This window comes from Dipodomys merriami, unplaced genomic scaffold (assembly GCF_024711535.1).
Source record: "Dipodomys merriami isolate MVZ:Mamm:240054 unplaced genomic scaffold, mDipMer1.0.p SCAF_8, whole genome shotgun sequence".
Classification (NCBI taxonomy): Eukaryota; Metazoa; Chordata; class Mammalia; order Rodentia; family Heteromyidae; genus Dipodomys; species Dipodomys merriami.
In genome coordinates, this window is record NW_027206401.1 from 31,853,992 (window position 1) to 31,876,123 (window position 22,132).

Genomic DNA, 22,132 nt, shown 5'->3' on the forward strand with positions numbered 1-22,132 from the left:
TGTTTCTCAAGTGGAAAAAGCAGATAGAGAAAAACTAACTTATCCTGTTACACATTTGATATGCTTCTCCACCTGCCGTTTTTCTCTGCTCACATTTGTGATGATTAATTGTGACCTAATAGGGTATGTAAAATAACATTCATTTAGAAATAATTCCTTTTCCTAATTAAGATGTATTCATTACAAAAATTGTGTTTATAGATGTCCAATTTTGTTTTTTTCTAAATGCTGAGCCAAAATTTCAATTAACATTTACTAAATTATCTTCACTAGAGACTTGAGATGCCAACTTTTTCTTACTATGAGTGTGTATGTATGTGAACTTCTCAACTTATCTGTTGATCTTTCTTTATACTACTGCATTCATTATAATAATTATGAAATCCCTATAATGCATTTTAAATATAGTAATGCAAAAATTTTATTTTCATCTATTTCTGATTACTAGTCTATTTGTTCCACAAAATGAGTGCTTACTATGTTCCAGGACCTGAACTAAGTGTGGAGATGCTTGTAGAATTTTTTCAAACTCTTCAACAAATCCAAATGGGAGGATTGTGTTAATATTATATAATAATTTTATAATATACTATTTATATAATGTGAGAGGACTCTTATTTTTACTGTTAAGTCTACTAGTACAGACACATGAACTGTTTATTTTTTATCCTGATTTTTGACTTTTTTATAACCTGTTGTAATTTCCTATATTATTTGTAGTTTTCTATATTAATGTTTGCTTCTAGATATTTTGCCTTTTTGTAATTCTTGAATGGAATGCTTTTTCTATAATATTTTTAACTAGTTAGTACAATTAGATAGAAGGCTGTTTGATTCTTACATATTGATTTGTAACTAAGTAACTTATTAGCTTTCTATTAACTTCCTTATTCATTTTCTAGTTCTGAAAGATTTTATTACTTAATTCTCTTGGGTTTTCCAGGTAGCCAGTCATATCTTTTGAAAAGAAATAAAGTTTTAAGCATATTTTTAAAATATTTTGTTTCCTTTTTTGTTTCTTTTGTTGTTGTTGATTTCCTTTTTGAATAACTATTCAGACCAGGAGTTCTAGATTAGCGTTCAATAGTGACAGTGATAGTTTCTTTCTAGTGTTTCTTCATAAGATTAAGTATTTTAATCTGGAATGGATATTGAAAACTACCTGTATGACATCTATCAAGATAATCATAAAATTTTTGGCTCTTTGACCTATCAACTTGAGCAATCATTTTCCAACATTAAACTATTTTTAAATTTCTAAATAAATTTTATTTGGTCATGATAGATTATTCTTATAATTTACCATTATGCATAATTTATTATAATTAATAATTTAATTAATATTAACACTTATAATAAATTATTAATTTTTGTGTTGTATGTTTTAATTATATTAATCTATTAATGTATTAATGTTTTAATGTATATAACACTATTGTTCTTGTAACATTTGTTAGAATTTTTCTCTGATTCATAACTGTAATTGGTTTATTCTAATCTTTTTGTGCTCAATCAGAATTTGCAATCATTTTTTTCTCACTCTCTCTCTTGCTTTTTATATGAATTGTGGAGCTTCTTAAGATTTTCTGTGCTTGAAACTATCTAAGTAGCAAAAAAAAAAAAAAACTGCTTTCTACATGGCAATGTTGATTTTTGCCAGACCAGAACACATTATTTGTCTAATCATTCTGTCGTTGAAGACTAGTCTATGAGCAGGTAAAAGAATCCAACATGGTTCCCAAGAGATTACAAAAAACCAACAAGAGCAGCACTCAGCCTGCATGCCACTCAAAGATCATGCAGATGATATAGAATGAAATTTGTGTCAATATTTTATCTTCAAAATGAAAGCTAAAATTTAAAAATTAGTCACAGATAACTTACAAATTGAAGGTGGAGACTTACTGACATGACAAATACTGAGAAATACAGACTAGTAAAATGCCTTGTTATTCAAACTATTTTAAGACTGGAAAAAATGAGTTAATAAATTAATTAAACAAACCCTTGAGTACAGTAAGCCCACCTTATTTACAAATTTATTATATGTATTTTTTGACTAAGTGGGGTAAAAAAACACCATTTTTAAAGCAGCAAAATTAGATTTCAAAAGCAAAAAGTTAAATGCTCACACATATATTAGCCAGCTCAGTAGATGCAGCAAAGCTCTCAGTCTGTTCCACCTTATTGTTCACTCTGTTTAAATCATTGAGGGATTGATTGTTTCCACGGCTTTAATTTTGGGGAAAAAATTATACCTTTCAAACAGTAAATGGTGCCACCAAAATGCAAGTTAAAGCAAGAACATTTAAGCGATAAAGTGAACATTTTTGTATTTAACAAGTTGGACAATGTTTATAGGAAAAAACATAGATCAAACATCTGCAGTTCAGCAGTGAACTAAGCAGGCATCGTCTTTTCCCAGTGGCAGTCTCCTTGGAGCCACTTTCCCATGGATATCAAGAGTCTTTTACAGTAGCTCTGTTAGACATGAATCTAGGCATTGTGGGTACAGAGATAAACAAGACACATGATGCTCCTGTCCTTGTGGTGCTAACATTTTAGTAAAAAAAAAAAAAGTATAAGAGTAAAAAACTGAAGCCAAATATCTATCTATCTATCTATCTATCTATCTATCTATCTATCTATCTATCTATCTATCTATGAAATGGAGCAGACAGTAATAGGAGCAGAAATGCTGAAGTGTCTGGATACTAAGTGGAAGCTAGCCAGGCTCTTAAGAGGAAGAGCCAGGATCTTCAATGCATTTACAATCTGCAGTAATTCCTTTCACATCAAATTATGGCACAAAAATCTTAGACTTTGAAGCTTTTCACAAATTGCTTTTTCTTACTGAAATATAGGAATAGATATTGTCATGCTGCAAACTGAAAAGCCTCCTTCTGTTCTTTTTTAAGATGACTGTTTTTTTTTCTCAATCTGACAATATAGTTAATCCTTCTTAAAATTTAAAACACGGTCGTTGTTTTCATGTGTGCCAATACTAGGGCTTGAACTCCAGGTCTTGTACTCTTGCTTGGCTTCTTTTCTCAATGCTGATGCTCTATCACTTGAGGCACACCTCTACTTTTTGCTGGTTAATTGAAGGTACGAGTATCTCTGATTTATATACCTGAGCTGGCTTCTCACTGTGATTCTCAGATCTCAGCCTGCTGAGTAACTAGGATTACAGATGTAAGCCACTGGTTCCTGGCTAAATATGGAATATGTTTAAAGTTGAATTTTACTCCCAATATATTTTAAAATATAATTTGCCGGTGTAGAATACTGCAAGGGTTTTAACATAAAAAACACATAATAAAACAGAGGATACCAGCTAATGTGGAGCTGGTTTTCTGTGTGACAACCATTTAAGTCTCACAACAATGCTTTAAATTTAACGATCCTCCTTTACCTAGTAGAAACTGGGACAGAAAGATCAAGCCCACTGTCCTAAGTGACATTCTAAACTCAGTCCCAGGTCTTCTGACTTTAAAGCAGAGCCTTCCAATTACTTCACTTGCCTGCTGGGCCCCAAGCACTTTTTTCTAACACAGCCAATTATTTTCTTCTAGTTGATACACCAGTAAAAGTAGCTGAGAAAAAGGAGACAGAAGAATTTCAAGAGGCAATAGATGCAAACAAAGAAGAATTACAGTCTTTGCCTTATGAAGAAGGTACAGAAAGAAATGCCCTGCTGATGCTATTGGCCAGCCCTTTCCTAATGGAATTATATTCTCTGATAAAGTTTATTCTTTTGCTACAGCACCTTCTCAGGAATTTCCTAGAGACGTGTCGGCAGAAGTCTCTGAAGAAATCAAAATAAATATCCTGGACAGTCAAGAAACTAAAGATGGTAACAGCATGAACTGCCAATAGAATGTATATGCATCTTACTTCGATTTACTTACTTCTGACCCTGTTATTGAAGCTTAAAATTACTATTAAACTTGAAAACTTCCGAAGAAAAAACTTATTTTGTAAAAGCAGAGCCTGAGCTATGTCCTTAACCTATTTTGCTCAAGGCTAGTGCTATACCACTAAGCCACAGCTCCACTTCCAGCTTTTTGGAGCTTAACTAGAAATAAGTCTTACAGACTTTCCTTCCCGGGCTGGCTTTAAATTGTAATCTTCAGTTCTCAGCCTTCTGAGTAGCTAGATTTACAGGCATGAGACCTGTACCCAGCTTTGTCATTTACTCTTATAAAACTTTTCTGTTCATCTTTTAACATGTCTGAGAGCATATAGCAGTAGATTGTATAACATTATATAGTTACAGTTACATTATATCTAATATATCATTACTTAGTAGCTATAACAAACTACCTTTTTATTTACAGTATACCATTTATTATATTACTTTAAAAATAGTTTAACCCTTATTTTAAATTATTGCACAATTTTCTTATGAACAGATAATAGTCTAAACCAGTTCTACATATCAGAAATTCAACTTACTTTCTCTCCCAGCTACTGTAAATATGTTAGTGATTTCTTTTTGCAGTATTGGGCTTTGAACTCAGGGCTACATGCTTGTTTGGTAGGTCCTCTGCCATTGAGCCATGCCTTCTTTTGGTCTTTTTGTACTGGTTATTTTTGAGAAAGGGTCTCATTCCTTGCCTGTGCCTGTGACTGTTCCCAGACTGCAATTTGCCTATTTTAGGTTTCATATTATAAGTGGGATGACCAGCACATACTGACAGTCCCAGTTTCTTCTGTTGAGATGGAATCTTGTGGCCTGCCTGCCTGCCTGCCTGCCTTTGTTCCTTCCTTCCTTCCTTCCTTCCTTCTTTTTTGCTTTCTTTTTTTCCACCTGGCCTTACCTGGAGCTGAGCTTTATTCAGTCTCAGGCTTCTACATAGCTAGGATGACATGCATGAACCATTATGCTTAGCTATCCATTGGGAAGGGTCTTGCAAACTTTCTGCCAAGGCTGGCAACTGAAGTATTATTTCCTTGAGGTTCATCTCTTGAGTAGCTAGGATTATTGATGTGAGCCACTGACACTCAACTTCCTGTCAACAGTGTGTTGACATAAGTACCATCATCAATTGAATGAATATAAAGTAACAATCAGATTGTTTTGCATAAAAACTCATCTCAAATTATAGTCTTATGCAAAAATATAAATAGATATAGACATAAAACATAACTTTTTCTAAATTGATTATTTCCTAAATCACACCAAGATTATTTACAAGTATCTTTCATAGTTTTAATAATTATTTAGTATCATGTATGGATTTGTTTTCTTTAGTTTTATTTTAGATTTAAAGTTCTCATAAATTTTTCTTTTTTTTTTCTTTGCCATACTGAAGTTTGAACTCAGTCTCTACTTCTTGAGCCAGACTACCCACCTTGTACACAGTTTTAAAGTGCATCTATATTTTGTCTGGATACAAAATGTGGAGTTGATTTTTTGAGGGAGACAACACTTGGCTTGCCCTATTGATTCACTGGCTTATACCTATGTGTTTTCCTGAAGCTTGTTTCATGTGTAATACACCACACAAGTACACTCTCCCTCCCTTCCTTCCTCCCTCCCCCTAACCCCCCACACACAGACTCATCACAGAAGGCAGCCCTATAGATTGAAATGTTGACAATCAAGTGGAGCCAGGATCCCCAGCTCTGTTGTTGATTCAGTTCCCAGCACTGGTCTACAAAATGCACCTTCCCCTGCAGTTCCTTCTGTGAGGAAGTGGTCCACGTGAAACTGGGAGAGTCAGTAGTATCTCCAGTTGCAATGACATCCCTCCCTGTCCATGGCTCCGAGAGAGTCCTTGCTCTGAGAGTTCAGATTGTTGTCAACCTCAGAAAGAGTTGTCTTGATTATTTTTTTTAATTTTATTTTGTTCTTCAACTTAGATACACTGAAAGCACTCACACTTTTGTTATAAGTTAAGTTATTTTTCCCAGGTAGTATCACATATTTGACATTTGTCATAATTCTTATTTTCACTAAAAATTGGGACTGAGTCCTGAGTGTTCTGGCCCCTTACCACAATCTTCCATGGGAATTTAACTACTTGTTTCTTTAGTACTGCTATTTAGTTGTTAATAGATGTTTGATTCACAGATGCAAAAGGAACCAGTGAAATGAGTTCTCAAGACTTTAATCAAGAGCTAAAGACAGAATCAGAAGGTAAACTAATGTTTGGGTAAAGGTTGGCTCTCTTAGACTGTACATAACACATAAGAATTTAGAAGAAGCGAATGATTTTCTTAAAAAATACTATTAGAATACAATTTACTCTATCTTCAAAGTATCCTACTGTATTATAAACAGCTAGACATAGGAAATAGGAACATAGGAAATCAGACTACAAGTCCAATGCTTTGGTGAAGAGTATTGGAAATATAGGCAGGCTTTCTTTCTGTTCTGCCTTTTGCTGGTATGTGGCTATTGACCATAACTGATTCATAAAATGGCTGCTGGAACTCCAGTTATCATGTCAGGGAACTTAGCAGGAAGAGTATAAAATGTAGAGGACAATGTGTGACAATATCCAGCTAAGTTAACTTTCTTATATAGTTGAGAGAAAATTGCACCCCCCAAAAATCCCTCCTCCCTGAATTCTGCTCATGTAAGGAAATTTTAGTTTTTAAGCTCAGTACATTGATGGCCTTGACAAAAATCAGATGTCTGCTACTAAAGAAAAAGAAAACAGGTATGGAGTGAACAGCTAGCAACGTGTATATTTAGCATCCTTTTGGGTGATTATTTTCTCTTCAATTCTTTTTTTAAATAATTTTTATTGAGATTAAGTGATTACATAAATTTCATAAATTTTACAATATTGTGAGATAGTGACAGTTAAAGTCACAAACACATTTTAACTTTCACTAGGCAAATTGTCATTATCATGGTCTATAATGTTTGTGGATTCTATGAGTTTTGACAATACAACTATTTCTTCTTGTCAGGTGATATGTACATTTCTTTGCTTTTGCTTAGTGTCAGCTGTTCCCTCTTTCCCTCTCATTCCCTTCTTCCCATCGCTGCTCTTGAATTGCTTAGTTCATTTTCATCTATGTCCAGTGCAGCTGATGGGCCCCTCTGTTGTATATTTTCCCCTGTTTCCCTCTGATTCTGTTCCCTCCTCCTAGTTTCCCTCAGATGTGCACCTATATATACCATATAAATGGTCAAGAAAGTCATCTAGAAATGATACGACAAATTGAGTGGAGGTCCTTTGTTTCTTGAGTCTTGTTTACTTTGTCATATCTCTTTGCATTTTTTACTTAAAATCCAAAATTAGGGAGACAATATGCCATTTGTCTCTCTGCTCTTGGCTCACCTTCCTTAAAATGATTTGTTCTAGTTCCATCCATTTTCCTAAGAATGCCATTATTTTGTCCTTCTAATGGCTGCATAATATTCTGTTGTATATAGGTACCACAATTTTTGGATCCATTCATCTGTAGTGAGGCATCGGGGTTGTTTCCATAGGTTGGCTATTTTGAACAGTGCTGCAATGAACATGGACATGTGTCCTTGTATCCTGGGTCCTGTTGCTCAGGGTAGATGCCTATATATAGATGCAGTATGGCTGGGTCATAGGGGAACTTTAAATTTAGCTTTCTAAGGTACCTCCAGACTGCTTTCCAAAGTGGTTATATTAGTATACATTCCCACCAGCAATGCAGTAGGGGTCCTCTTTCTCCACATCCCCTCCAGCATTTGTCATTGGCTGAATTTAGGATGTGGGCCATTCTGACCGGGGTAAGGTGGTATCTCAGAGTTGTTTTTCTTTGGATTTCCTTTATAACCAGGGATGATGAACATTTCCTCTTGTGCTTTTTTGACATTTTTATCTCTTCTTCTGAGAAGTCTCTCTTTAGCTCCCTTGCCCATTTAAGGAATGGTTTACTAAATTTGGGTGGATTAGTCCCTTGAATTCCCTGTCTGATATATTGTTGGTAAATATTTTTTCCCAATTAGTTGGCTGTCTTTCTAGTTTGGTAGCTATGTCTTTATCTGTGCAGAAACTTTTTACTTTAAAGTAGTCCCATTTGTCAAGTCTCTCTCCAATTTGTTGTGACCCTGGGACACTGTTCAGGAAGTTCCTACCTGTGCCTATTAGTTCAAGTGTCTCTTCTACTCTGTCCTGCAGTAGTTTCAGAGTTTCAGGTTTGATGTTAAGGTCTTTAATCCATTTTGAGTTGATGTTAGTGCATGGTGACATGCTGAGGTCCACTTTTAGTTTTCTGCATGTGGCCGCCCAGTTTTCCCAGCACCAGTGGTTGAAGAGGCTATGCTTCTTCCACTGTATGTCTTTGGCTCCTTTGTCAAACATCAGCTGACTATAGGTATGTGATTTTATTTCTGGATCTTGTAATCTGTTCCATTGGTCTTCAGGTCTGTTTTTGTGCCAATAACAAGCTGTCTTTATTATTATGGCTCTATAGTAGAGCTTGAACTCTGGTATCAAGATCCCTCTGGTGTTGTTTCTTTTGCCTAAAATTGCTTTGGCTATTCTAGGCCTTTTGTTGTTCCATATGAATTTTTGGATTGTTTTCTCTATTTCAGTAAAGTATGTCATTGGAATTTTGATGGGAATTGCATTGAATTTGTATATCATTTTTGGCAGTATAGCCATTCTCCCTATATTAATTCTGCCTATCCAAGAACATGGAAGATCTTTCCATTTCCTGGTGTCCTCTATGATTTCTTTCTTTAGGCTTTTATAGTTTTCATTAAATAGTTCCTTTACATCTTTGCTTAGTTAATTCCTAGGGTTTTTTTTTAAAGATTACTCTAAATGGGATGTTTCCTTAATTTCCCTTTCTGCTTGTACATTGTTGGTGTACAGAAAGGCAATTGATTTTCATGGGTTAATTTCATATAGTTCTACTTTGCCGAAGTGGTTTATAAGCTCTAGGAGTTTGGGATCATTAAGGTATAATATCTGCTCAACCTCTGTAGCCATATATTAAGTGAAATAAGCCAGGCCCAAAGAAACATAGGTTCCATGGTTTCCCTTATTTGCAATAACTAGTATATGTCTGAGACAAGCAGAAAAGGTTAGATAAGATGATGTTAAGCAAAATGAACCCCAACATAAGGACACAAGTGTTTTTTATCTTTCTTGATATTGTTTCTTATGTAGTTATAAGGTACCACGTGATTTTTTTGATGTTTTGTATGTCCCTCTCCCACGGTATAACCCTGTTTTCACTGTATTTGATGTTGGTATAATTTGGAGAGGGGAAGGGGAAAAACAAATTGTTTAAATAGGGACACAAGTTGACCCATTGCAACAATGAGATGTATAAGACGCTAAAACGAACTTTACAATTTAGGCAGTGGGTGGGGGGAGTAGTTGTGGAGATGGGAGGAAGGGATGGTAGGAGAAAAACAAAGGAGGAGGCAGCAATGCTTGATAAGAAATGCACTCATTACCTTGCTCATGTAACTATAACCCCTCTGTACAGTATTTTCACAATAAAAAACTTATTTTAAAAAAAGGTATAATATGTCATCTGCAAATAGGGATAGTTTAATTTCTTCCTTCCCTATGAGGATCCCTTTAATGTCCTTTTTTCTTGCCTTATTGCTCTGGCTAAGGATTCCGGAACTATGTTGAAGGGTAGTGGAGAGAGTGGGCGTCCTTGCTTTGTTCCTGATATTAGGAGAATTGGTTGTACTTTTTCCCTGTTTAGCATAATATTGGCTATTGGTCTGTCGTATATGGCTTTTATTGTTTTAAGGAATGTTCTTTCTATTCCTATCTTCTCCAGAGCTTTTTCTTTTGCTTTTTTTTTCTTTCTTTCTTTCTTTTTTTTTTTTTTTTTTTGGTCAGTCGTGGGGCCTGAACTCTGGGCATGAGCACTGTCCTTCAGCTCTTCAGCTCAAGGCTAGTGCTCTACCACTGAGCCACAGCACCATTTCCACTTTTTCTGCTTATGTGGTGCTGAGGAATCAAACACAGTGCATGCAGGGCAAGCACTCTACAACTGAGCCACCTTCCCAGCCCTCTCTAGAGCTTTTAACATAAATGGATGTCGTATTTTATCAAATAGAAGCCTATTCTGCATCAATGGAGATAATCATGTGATTCTTGACCTTGGGTCTGTTGATGTGATGGATTACATTTATTGATGTTAAACCACCCTTGCATCTCTAGGATGAAGCCTACTTTATCATAATATATGATTTTTTGATATGTTAAAATTTTTTGAGGAGGTTTTCACCTGTGTTCATGAAAAAGATTAGACTGTAGTTCTTTTTTTGGTTGAATCTTTGCCTGGTTTGGGGATGAGTGTGGTATTGACTTTGGGATTGCTCCCTCTGTTTCTATTTCTCAGAAGAGCTTGAGGAGTATTTTTTCCTCTTTAAAGGTCTTACAAAATTCTGTACTGAATCCATCTGGTCCTGGGCTTTTCCTTGTTGGAAGACTTCCTTTATCTCATCATATGTTATTGGCTTATTTAATTAATTTATTTCTTCTTGGTTCAGTTTGGGCAATTTGTGTTTCTCTAAAAATTCATCCATTTCTGCTAGGTTTTCCTTCCTCAATGAGTATAGATTCTGGAAATAGTTCTTTGTTTGGATGTATTGGATGTTTGTTGTAATTTTTCCTGTGGCATCCCTGATCTTATTGACTTGGGTCGTCTTCTCTCTTTTTTTAGTTAATCTTCTCAGAGGTCCATTAACTTTAGTGATTTTTTTTGAAAATCCAGCTTTTTGTTTTATTAATTTTATTTAGAGTTTTCTTAGTCTCTATCTCATTAATTTCAGCTTATTTTGGTTATCTCTCTCCATCTAGTAATTTTGGGTTCATTTTTTTTCTTGCTTTTCTAGCAGTTTTAGTTCATCATGAGATTATTTACTTGATCTGTCTCTATTTTCTTTTTTTCCCCTCCAACCTGTCTCTATTTTCTTGATGCGTGCACTGAGAGCAATAAATTTGCCCCTCAGGACTGCTTTTTGCCATGTCTCACAGGTTTATTTGTGGTGTATATTCATTTTAATAGAATTGTAGGAACTTTTTAATTTATTCTTTAATTTCTTCTGTGACCCAGGTGTTGCGCAGAGGTGTGCTGTTCAATTTCCATATATTTGAGTAATTTCTAGGTATGTTGTTATTGAGAACTAGCTTGATTCCACTATGGTTCGATAGACTACAAGGAATTATGTCACTCTCTTGTATTTGCTTAAATTCTTTGTACGAACTATGATATGATCTGTTTTGGAGAAAGTTCCATGGGCTGCTGAGAAGAATGTTTACTGGGTTGTTGTTGGGTAGAAAACTGTAGATGTCAATTAAGTTCACTTAAGATACAGCATCATTTAATTCAGAGGCTTCTTTGTAGACACGTCCTTTGGTAAGAGTAGAGTATTAAAGTCTCCTAGTATTACTGTATTTGGATCTATTTTTTTCTGGAAGTCTGAGAGTATTTGCTTAATGTATTTGGGCACACCAATGTTGGAGAGTAGAAATTGATAATGGTGATATCCTCTTCTTGGATTGTACCTTGTATTGATATGTAGTGTTCTTCTCTATCTTTTTGTATTGATTTTAATGAAAAGTTTATTTTTTCAGATATCAGGATGGCAACTCCTGCCTTTTTGCTGGGAACATTTGCATGGTAGATTTTCCTCCATCCCTTCATTCAGAGTTTGTTTTTATCTTTGGCTGTGAGATGGGTCTCTTGAAGACGACAAACGGATGGATTTTGTTTTCTGATCCAATCTGCAGTTCATTTTCTTTTGATTGGTGAATTGAGTCCGTTAATATTTATGGTTATTATAGGGAGGTGCATTGTGTTTCCTGTCATTTTCCTGCTTTCCTAAGTTTTTCTTCTTTCTTTTCCTCCTGTGTTTACTAAGTGATCTTCTAGTGATATCTGTCTGATATAGATCCCTGATCTTGATTGTTTTGTTCATATTGTAATCTCCCTCTTTATATATTCTTTGTAGTGCTGGCTTGTTGTTTATGAATTCAGTTAGTTATTCTTTACTATTAAAAATTCTAGTTTCTCCATTGAATGTGAATGCTAGCTTCACTGGATATACCAGTCTGGGTTGGCAGTTATTGGTTCTCAGGGCTTCAATGTTACTTTCCCAGGCTATCCTTGCATTCAGTGTCTGTGTGGAGAGAAGTGCACTGATTCTGATTTTTTCCCATTGTAGTATAACTCCTTCTTGCTTTTGCCACATGCAGGATCATTTCTTTATTGTTCAAATCTAGCATTTTTCCTATGATGTGCCTAGAAGTGTTCTTCCTTGGATCCTGTTTGCTAGGTGTTCTGTATGCCTCTGTTATGTAGGTAAGATTTTTCTCTTTTAACATTGGGGAGATTTTCAGTGATAATCTTATTGAATAAGTGTTGCATCCCTCTGTTCTGATATTCCTCAACTTCATCAACCCCAGTTATACGAAGGTTAAATTTCTTGGCACTGTCTGCTTGTTCTTGGACTTCCCTTTGGCATATTTTGAGTGTTTTTTCCATAACTGTGACTTTTTTTTTCCAGTTGCTGCATTTTGTCTCCAGTACCTGATAGTCTATTTTCCATTTCATTCACTCTATTAACTATGGTTTCCATTGTGGTTTGCATGGAGGAAATTGAACCATTTATTATTACTATGTTGGTTCTCAAAGTATAAATTTTGTCTTTTAAAGAGGTCTGTACTGCCTCTATTTTTGAGTGCATTTCTTATTTGAAATCCTGAATCTCTTTTAATAATTTGTTTCTTTGTTCTTTACATTTCTGAACCATTTCTTGCTTTGATTGAAGTCATTGCCCCTACCAACTCTTGGATGTCTGTGTTTGTCTTCCATTTCTTCTTCACTTTCACTGGAGTTCTTCTCTGGGTGGCTGCTGGCCTTTGGGGATAGTTTTCTGTCTCGGCTGTTGATGAATCTTGTAATTTTTCACATGAGGATTCAGGGATTTTTGGAGACAAATCCCAAACTCTGACTGTTTTGGTCAATAAGTGGCTGCCTTCACTTGGTTCTAGGTTGGTTCTTGGGTCAATTGTTGAAGCTGCTCTCAGCCCTGGGATGGCTGAGAGAGACTTTGCTGGGTCTTAGTTCTGTTGTGAGAGGGGCCAACCTCCAGTTGCTAGTCTGACCCACATAGGGCTCACTCTCTTTAGATTCTAGTGGGCTGACACCACCCTCTGCTGAGACATGCACTCAGTTCCTGATTTCAGTCAAGGACAGGTGGTTTAGACAGCTCAGGCTCCCACCTGAGACACAAGTGGGGTTTGTTCAGCAGCCTGCTAGAACCCACAGGTAGTAGTTCCTGAATTCAGCCAAGGACCAGCAGCCTCGACTGTTCATGCTCCCTCCCAGGAATGCTCTTGACAAAACCAGGTGGGCTGGATGTATTCCACCAGTTGCTGGAGCCTGCTTCCAGTTCCTGACTTAGCCAAGTATTGGCAGCCTGAGCTGCCTGATGCCCAGCCCAGGATACACAGGTTGGGTTCCTTCCACCCCTAGCTACTGAGGCCTATGGGCACGGTTCCTGACTTCAGCCAGGGACTCCTGGACATAGGATGCTGAGTCTCCTGCCCTGGACACACAGGTAGGACTTCTTCTGCTGCTGGCTGTTGGGGCAACAGATGTACTTCCTGACTTCAGCCAGGGATTGGCCACATTCGAGTTGTCTTCCAGGTGCGCTCTTGGTCAAGCCTGGTGGGCAGGGTGTGCCCCACTGGTTGCTGGGGGCACTTGCACAATTCCCAGCTTCAACGAGACCAGTAGCCCAGGTGCTAAGGGAAGGAGTCCAAGTCAAGCTCTGGGGGTTACACCAGCGCTGTTCTTCCATGGTAGGGGATCGGGGGGGGGGGGGCATCTCTGTCTCTTGTTTACCCTGTCTGTGTCCAGCACCTTAGGCATGTTCTGTGCTGCCCTCCTATGGACCATTGTGGCTCTGGAGTCCCCAGTTGGCCACGGGCCGGGTACTTTGGTGGCTTGGCTCAGAGTGACTTGCCAGTGAGCAGTGAGGGAAGGGTCTACGTGATTTTTCCATCTTTGTGTAGGTTCTGAAGTTTTTTCCTTTTCTTTTTTCACTTTCTGTATTTCTCTGGATGTTTGCCTTTTTGCTATTGTTGATCTGTTGGGGAAACTGAGCATTGGGACTTGAACTCTCTATTTGGTTGGAGAGAACTGTGGTGTTTCCCTACTGTCCCATTGCCATCTTGAGTCCCCACCCCCTTCAATTCTTTGAAAAAAATTATCTTTAAGTAGTTGTTTGAAAGGGTTTCAATTTAATATATCAACTTATTAGTACAATGCATCTTGGTCAATGTCACCTCTTCCATTGCTTTTTCCCCCTCTCTGTCCAACTGCACACATTCCATCAAGTTACCTGGTTCCACTGTCACATATGTACATTGAATATTAGACTGTATTCACCCACCTTTTCTGTCTCCATTCATCTGCCTCTAACCCCTTTCCCTATGCCCCCCTCCACATAACTGAAAACTTGTTTTGGCTTGCTGATTATCATTTTGTTAAATTATGAGTTACACTGCTACAAATCTCTCCATGTATACCATACTACCATACTTCAAGCAGTGATATATATATATATATATATATATATATATATATATATATATATATATATATACGCATGTGACCCTTTTCATGTCTGTTTATAATTTAAATACAATTTTCACATATGATAGAAAACATGTGCCATTTTTCTCTCCAAGCCTGTCTTACACCACTTAACATAATTTTTCCAAGTCCATTCATAACCCTGCAAATGACATATCATTCTTCACATTTAGCACATTTTCCTGGTTACCTTTGCCTATTCATGCTCCAATCTACAGGAAGATTATGATTTCTTGACTTTAGTTCATTGGAAACTGTGTCTCTTTCCATCCCTGAGGACACCTGAAGGCAAGGAAGGCAATGGGCAGCTTCTCTTTGAAAGCCGTTTGGAGGTTTTCTGGGCTGAGATCAATTGGATTCAAAGACGCTAGTGGTTGGAACCTTGAGGTAATATCTGGGAAGCAGAAACATAGGAGCCAGGTGGTCAGTCAAGTTCCTGTCTCACTGCAGGAGAGGAGAGCCATTTCAATCATCCTGAAGCCTAAGAACCAACTCAGCCATCCAAGGATATACTTCTGCTCCAAATTAAAGAAAGATTCACATTTAAAAATCAAGCAAACCCATACTACCTTTCTCCCAGTCTCTTCCAACTTGCCTGTCTTCTGTCCTTTTACCATCTCATCTGCATGTTTCCTATTTGTAACTGGAAGTATGCATCTTGTTTGCTGCCTCAGTCCCTAGATGCTTGTGTTTAGCTTGACTATGGAATCTTTGGGATCTCTCTACATCCTCTCTGGCTTCCTTGGTTTTGTCTCTTCTTTTGCCTGACATGACTTTCTTTTTGCCTCATGCATATTGTTATGTGCATGTACTCCCCTGGCTGCAAGTCACTGCTAGTTTGTGATTCTGTGGTTCCTGACTGAACATTTTCTCTCCTTTCTTCAAGCATGTGCTATAGTAACAGTAAGAGAATACTTTCTACAGGTCAGTTATTAACAATCACATTTTATTGCAAATAGCACCATCTACTACAAGTATTAATACTGTTCACTTATTAAATTATTTTGCTTTAGTCTCAACAGAAGACTCACTGGCAAAAATAAATGCAGATCATCCAGATGTTGTTGCCATAGTAGCTGACACTCTAAAATTTATAAAGGATGTGAATTTTGAACAGCCTTATGAAAAATATGCTGAGATCTTACGTGAAGTCCTCAAAGAGGTAAAAAAAATATTAGAATATTAACTTTCATCACTGACTTAGAAACTAAGAAAATATTCATCTAGTCCATGTATAATTATTTTAGAGTCTTATTTTACAATAATGAGATGTATAGCTTTTCAAGTGCATAAACATTTAGTAGTCAACATTATCATAGGTGAAGTATACCAGTAGACCTAATTACTGATGCAGTTTAGTAAATTTTCCATTATAAAGAAATTATGGGATGTAATTATCTTTAAAATTAATTCATTAACTGTGATTATCTTTGATCTAGTGTAGTACGTCAAAAGATGGTATATATGATACCAGTGGCAAAGTTATTGTATTTATGAGCTTATCAGTTACAGGGTGAGACAAATTTTGCTCCATGGTTAACAAATATCATCCAGACACCATGAACACATAGTGTGTTCTTAGGGAAAATGGTGGACAGATACGCAGTATTTTAGGCCAAAAGGGGAAACAGTCCCAAATACTGTGAACTGACACTTCAAGGGCATATTGTTTTTGAGTGTCAATAACTTTTACAGGACTCTTTACAGTGATCTTTCTAGTCTGGGTTCTGAACAGCTGACATTGCAGACCTCTGCTGCCATATCCCAGCTCTAAGAATTTTAAAAAAATTAGGTAACTCTGGATAGGCCAAAGTGTTATTAATGGCATTTCTGACATCTCTTCTCCTTTGATTTCAAATATTCATTGACACCTTATAGTACACAAACTTGCCTACAGCCTTCAAAATTGGTGTATTCACAGGTCCACATTGCTAATGGCCATTGATGTGGAAACCATTGTTATTGAGAGAGAAGGGGTGAGTTTAGTGGAACTCCCTAAATACCTACAGGATACACTTTGACTCAGTTCCTTCCTATTCTATTAGTTACCATCTCAGTAACTCTCCTCTTACACGAAGGATAAAAGCAAAACAGAAGGAGGTAAAGGGTATTGCCACTGAAAACTCAAGCTAGAGTAGGAACTTGCTACTCTCGGACTGGTCCGTGTATCTTCTCCCAGAAACATGCATACAGACTTGGCCTCACCACAGACCTTTAGACTCAACCTCTGCTTTCAATGATACTAAGTAATGTACAGCAAAAATAGCTTATTATGTTTAGTGATTAACGGGCTTTGGTTCTCATTCTTAACTTTTAAAACTTAAAATTGCATTATGTTAAAATTGTTTCTCTTTTAAAATTAAGGTACTCTCTTTTTTCTTTCTCAAAGCCAGAGTTCCCAAGATAGAATTCTTGACTTGTCAAGCTATGGTGATAGTCAATGTGCAATTCTTCACAGGTAATCGAACAAAACAAAGACAGGTTTCCTGGTGCTCCAAAATATGGAGGATGGATCATAGACAACTGCCCTACTGTGAAAGAACTGTGGACAGCCTTGATTGAGAAAGGATCTGTACCTGATTTGGTGGTCTGTTTAACAGATACAGAAAATGATGGTTGGTGAAGATGTATCATAAAGATGTATCATGGCAGTGAAATTTCTATTGCAGACAGTAATTTTTGGTTAAAATGCAGAATGAAGAACCCTTAGGTGAAAATGCTACCCTCTAATCCCTGGAGTGTTACAGGTACACAAAATGAGGTATTTGTCCACTCACAAGGTGGCCTGGGTTGGTTGTCAATTGGAGGTAAGAGTCTCATGGATTTGGCTGGCTGGCTTGGCTTTGAACTGCCATCTTCAGATCTTAGCCTCCTGAGTAGCTAGGATTACAAGCAGGAGCCACTTGTGTCTGGCTTAATTGTGATTATTCTTAAGGAACTATTATGTAATATGGGAGCTCCTAGGAGAAAAGTATGACATAGGATACATTATATCTCTTTATAATTTCATTACTTGTGCCATACTAACTTATATACCTTTTTATAGAGATTTAAGACAGTCTATTAAAATATTAAACAATTGGGGTATTAGTAAATAAATGCCTTAAAAATATTGTTTAAGGGCTGAGAAGGTGGCTCAGTGGTAGAGCGCTCACCTTGCATGTATGAGGCCCTGGGTTCGATTCCTCAGCACCACATAAGCAAAAAGAAAAAAGCCAGAAGTGGCACAGTGGCTCAAGTAATTGAGTGCTAGCCTTGAGCTGAAGAACTGAGGGACAGCATCCAGGCCCAGAGTTCAGGCCCCACTACCGACCCCCCCAAAAAAAAATTTAATATAGGCAAAAGTAATTATTTTCTTTTGAAGTGTTTTTCTTTTTATTCTTTCTCTCTTTTTTCAGGTCCAAGATTGGTACTCCAACTTAGTACCTGCCCCTTTTACTCATTGGCTAGTGCTCTACCAACTGAGCCATGCTTCCAACCCTCTTCTGAAGTTTTTTAATAACTGTTTTTAAACACAAAGTACAAGAATGGAATGAATAAGACAAAAATTATACTTAATTTCCCCATTAACACTAAGTCATATGTTCAAAATATGTTTCAAAATAATTAGCCAGATCACTAATCCTAGTCATTACCATAATTCAAATGATCCTAAGAAAGTAGTTGAGCCACAGAAATCCCTTGTGAGACAACTTCTAGAGAAAGCAGCTATATTGCTATGTATGATTTATTAACTTTGAAGTTTAGTCTCTCAGTATGTAGCAAGTTTGCCTAAAATTACTATTTCCATTGGTTCATAGTAACACTAATAATAATGCAAAATTTATAAATCAATACTTCTTTTACTGTGAATATAAGACATCATAAATGTTTGTTGTAGGTTGTAATAGTCATGAGGATGGCTTCTAAGATGATACGATTCAAAACCAAAAACATGGTAGGCTTAGAAAGACTTTGAATATACATCTATCCACACTAACACTACACTACTAGGTCATTTATATATATAAATATGTGTGTGTTGAACTCAGGGCTAGGCATTATTCCTGACATTTTTTTTTCTCAAGGCAAGTACTCTACTACTAGATCCTCAGCTCCACTTTCAACTTTTTGTCAGTTAACTGGAGATATGAGTCTCATAGACTTTCCTGCCCAGGCTGGTATTAAACCATGATCCTCAAATCTTAGCCTTCTAAGTAGCTAGGATTACAGGCATGAGCCAACCAGCACTAGGCTAGGTCCTATATTTTTATATACAACTTGCTTGTCTCAGCCTGCACAATAAATTATTCACTCAACTTGGAAAAACAAACTGAATGTATCTTTAATCATCATTTCAAAATAATTTTTAAATGGCAAAGAAGTTCCCATGTTTGTTAAGTCTGGTTAGGAGATGGCTTTTTAAATATTTTCTGAACTACAAGTATAATTTTTCACCCTATCTTAGTGCCTCATTACAACCAATTTGGCAAGAAGACCTCCAGTACTTTAAGAAAACCTTCAACAGATAAATTGAAGATAAATCTGCACTAGAACTCTTCTATAACTGACTAATGATTAGGTCCACAAATGTATGACCATTCATCAGCAAATCACCTCACATGTACATATAATTCAAACGAACTTTTAGATCATGAGCATAAAATAAATACTACAATATTTTCATCTCTATTTAATGCTGCTGGTGATTAGATAAAAAGATTCACAGTACTGAGTCAGACTATATTCACTATGTCTTAAAGTAGTTAGAACAATTTCTGAAGTCAAAGGTAAGCAAGAGCCAATGCTCATACAGTTTTCCAATCATGTAATGTAATTGCTAGTCTGAATTATAATTGCTAAGCAATTAATACAAATATAAATATGTATAAGGTACTACTGTATCATAGTCTGGTGAATAAACTTCTTGGCTAAAGTACTCTGGGGAAAAGATTAAGAAAAACAAGAAGGAATGGGTACCAGTGGCTTACACCTCTAGCTACTGAGATCTGAAGATTGTGGTTAAAAGCCAGTCAGGGCAAGAAAGTTTGTGAGACTCTTATCTCTAATTAACTACCAAAAAAAGCTGGAAGAGGAGCAATGGCTCAAGGATAAATTGCTAGCCTTGAGCAAATAAACTCAGAGACAGCACCCAGGCCCCAGGAGTGACATCAAAAAGAGAAAGAGAGAGAGAAAGAAAGAGAGAGAGAGAGAGAGAGAGAGAGGAGAGAGAAAGGGAGGAAAGGAGAGAAGGAGTGAATATGGCAGGTTCTAGTATTTTCCATTTAAGAACACAACACATGACATGCAAAAAAAACCAAGTTATAATATAGATATGATTGATATGCCTAAAATGATACATATACTGTACATAAATTCATGTTAATTATGCACTTAGCACATTCTTTTTTCTTTTCTTTTTTTCCCCTTCCCTTTTCTCTCTTTCGTTCTTTCTTTTGTTGTTGGTGGTGGTGGTGATGGTGGTTGTAGAGCTTAACCTCATGGTTTGGGCAATATCCCCTAGCTTTTTTCACTCAAGGCTAGCACCCTACTACTTTGAGCCACAGTTCCACTTCCACTTTTTGGTGGTTAATTGGAGATAAGAGTCTCACGAACTTTCCTGCCTGGGCTGACTTTGAACCATGATCCTCAGATCTCAGCCTCCTGAGTAGCTAGGATTACAGGTGTGAGCCACTGGCTCCGGGAAGCACATTCTTCTATATGATTCCTTTCATGCTTCACTTTGCTTAATAACTAAACTCTGAACTTCCTCTTTTAAAATTGGTCCAACCAAGTTATCCTTGGACATCCAATTTTATTTCATCACAAACTAAGTACACTGATGGGGTAAAATGTTTCTTTTTTCTTATCATCAAATATCTGCTGGTGATGTAAAAAACGTGAAAATATTTTGTGAATCCTACAACATACTGATCCTCATTTTACTGATTCTTTCAAGCTAATCCTTCTGGGAAATTATTTACGGCTATTCAGGGCATGCAGCTCCATCAAGTCTACAGCTCCTGTAGTCCATAGTCCAACATGATTTGGTAGTCTCACAAACTGCACAAAGAAAAATCTACTGCCCAGTGGCTGCCATTTGAGTACCGGCATTTGAATGTTATTCACTCTGAAGTTAGACACATTTAGTCCAAGGCAGAATGTGGATACTTCCCTACCTTGACTTTGGCCTTTGGGTGGTTCAAGAATTTTGTCAGCCGGGCACCGGTAGCTCACACTTGTAATCCTAGCTACTCAGGAGCCTGAGATCTGAGGATCAAAGTTCAACGCCAGCGCGGGCAGGAAAGTCTGTGAGACTCTTATCTCCAATAAAACACTAGAAAACTGGAAGTGGCATTGTGGCTCAAGCGGTAGGGCGTTTGCCATGAGCTGAAGAGCACAGGGACAGCGCCCAGAGTTCAAGCCCCACGAAGACAAAAAAAAAAAAAAAAAAGAATTTTGTCAATATTGGAGCAATTTGTCTGTATGCTCTGTTAATATACTGTTGAACAGCAGATCTACTATCCAGTTCATCAGGTTTTCATCAACAAATTATAGAACTCATGTGCCATGGTGCCAGGCCTTGTCCAACCCAGCATGGCCCATCTTTTCCACCCTGACCATACAGCTAAAGTCAGGGTGACTGGAGTTGGTACCACCCTAAGGGAGAAATAATTTTTGTCATTATTTTCCAACATATATGTTATTCAACTCTATAGAACTTCAAAGATAATATGACTCTTTTTATTTGTGTTTCAGGAAAATATTTACTTGACAGAGCATATTTCCAAAATAAGCCTGAAATTGATGCTAAGATTTTAGAAAGAATTTCAATGGAACTACAAAAGAAAAAGGAAGATGAAGCAGCAGTAAGGTAAAGTCTGCCAAAAATGGTACCTCTTAATTATCTTCTCACAATTTATACTTAGGAATATCTCTAATAACAAAAGATTGTCTATCACCTAGATCTACTTCTAATAAATTTCATGAATACATCTAGACTTTTTAAAGTACACATTGTGAATGCTTTCCTATAATCCATATCAAATCAATTTGGAGGGTTGGTGGTACATGGGCTTGAACTCAGGACCTCATTCTCACTTGTGTTCTACCACTTGAGTCATGCCTGCAGCCCCAAATGTACTCTGTGTGTGTGTGTGTGTGTGTGTGTGTGTGTGTGTGTGTGTGTGTGTGTGTGTATGTGTGTGTGTGTGTGTTATGTGTATGTTCGTACTGGGTCTTGAACTCAAGGCCTGTGCTCTTTGCTTGGATTTAGCATCAAGGCTGATACTCTACCACTTGAGCTACACTTACATTTCTGGCTTTTTGCTGATTTATTAGAGATAAGAGCTCATGGACTTTCTGTTTTTGCCACTTGTGGAGCTTGAACTCAAGACCTGGGCAATGTCTCCAAGCTTCTTTTGCTCAAGACTAGCACTCTACCAATTGAGCCATGGTGCCACTTCTGGCTTTTTCTGTTTATATGGTACTGAGGAATCAAACCCAGGGCTTCATGCCTGGTAGGCAAGCATTCTACCACTAAGCCTCATTCCCAGTCAGAGCACATGGACTTTTT

The 22,132-nt window shown here is 37.0% G+C and overlaps 1 protein-coding gene and 1 pseudogene across 7 annotated transcripts in view; one reads left to right on the plus strand and one right to left on the minus strand.

Annotated features, from left to right (window-relative positions):
* Positions 1-22,132, plus strand: part of Ak9 (adenylate kinase 9) — an 88,753-nt gene that overhangs the window by 24,658 nt on the left and 41,963 nt on the right. For 6 of the 7 annotated variants that reach the window (XM_070010285.1, XM_070010284.1, XM_070010281.1 and 3 more), the window contains exons 14-19: positions 3,576-3,677; positions 3,767-3,856; positions 6,080-6,145; positions 15,591-15,739; positions 17,036-17,192; positions 21,316-21,430. In XM_070010285.1, the coding sequence (XP_069866386.1) occupies positions 3,576-3,677; positions 3,767-3,856; positions 6,080-6,145; positions 15,591-15,739; positions 17,036-17,192; positions 21,316-21,430 (679 nt within the window). The remainder of the gene's footprint in view (positions 1-3,575; positions 3,678-3,766; positions 3,857-6,079; positions 6,146-15,590; positions 15,740-17,035; positions 17,193-21,315; positions 21,431-22,132) is intronic. The other variant, XM_070010280.1, reaches the window with a different exon arrangement.
* On the minus strand, positions 20,288-21,155 carry LOC138819316 (MOB-like protein phocein pseudogene; annotated as a pseudogene).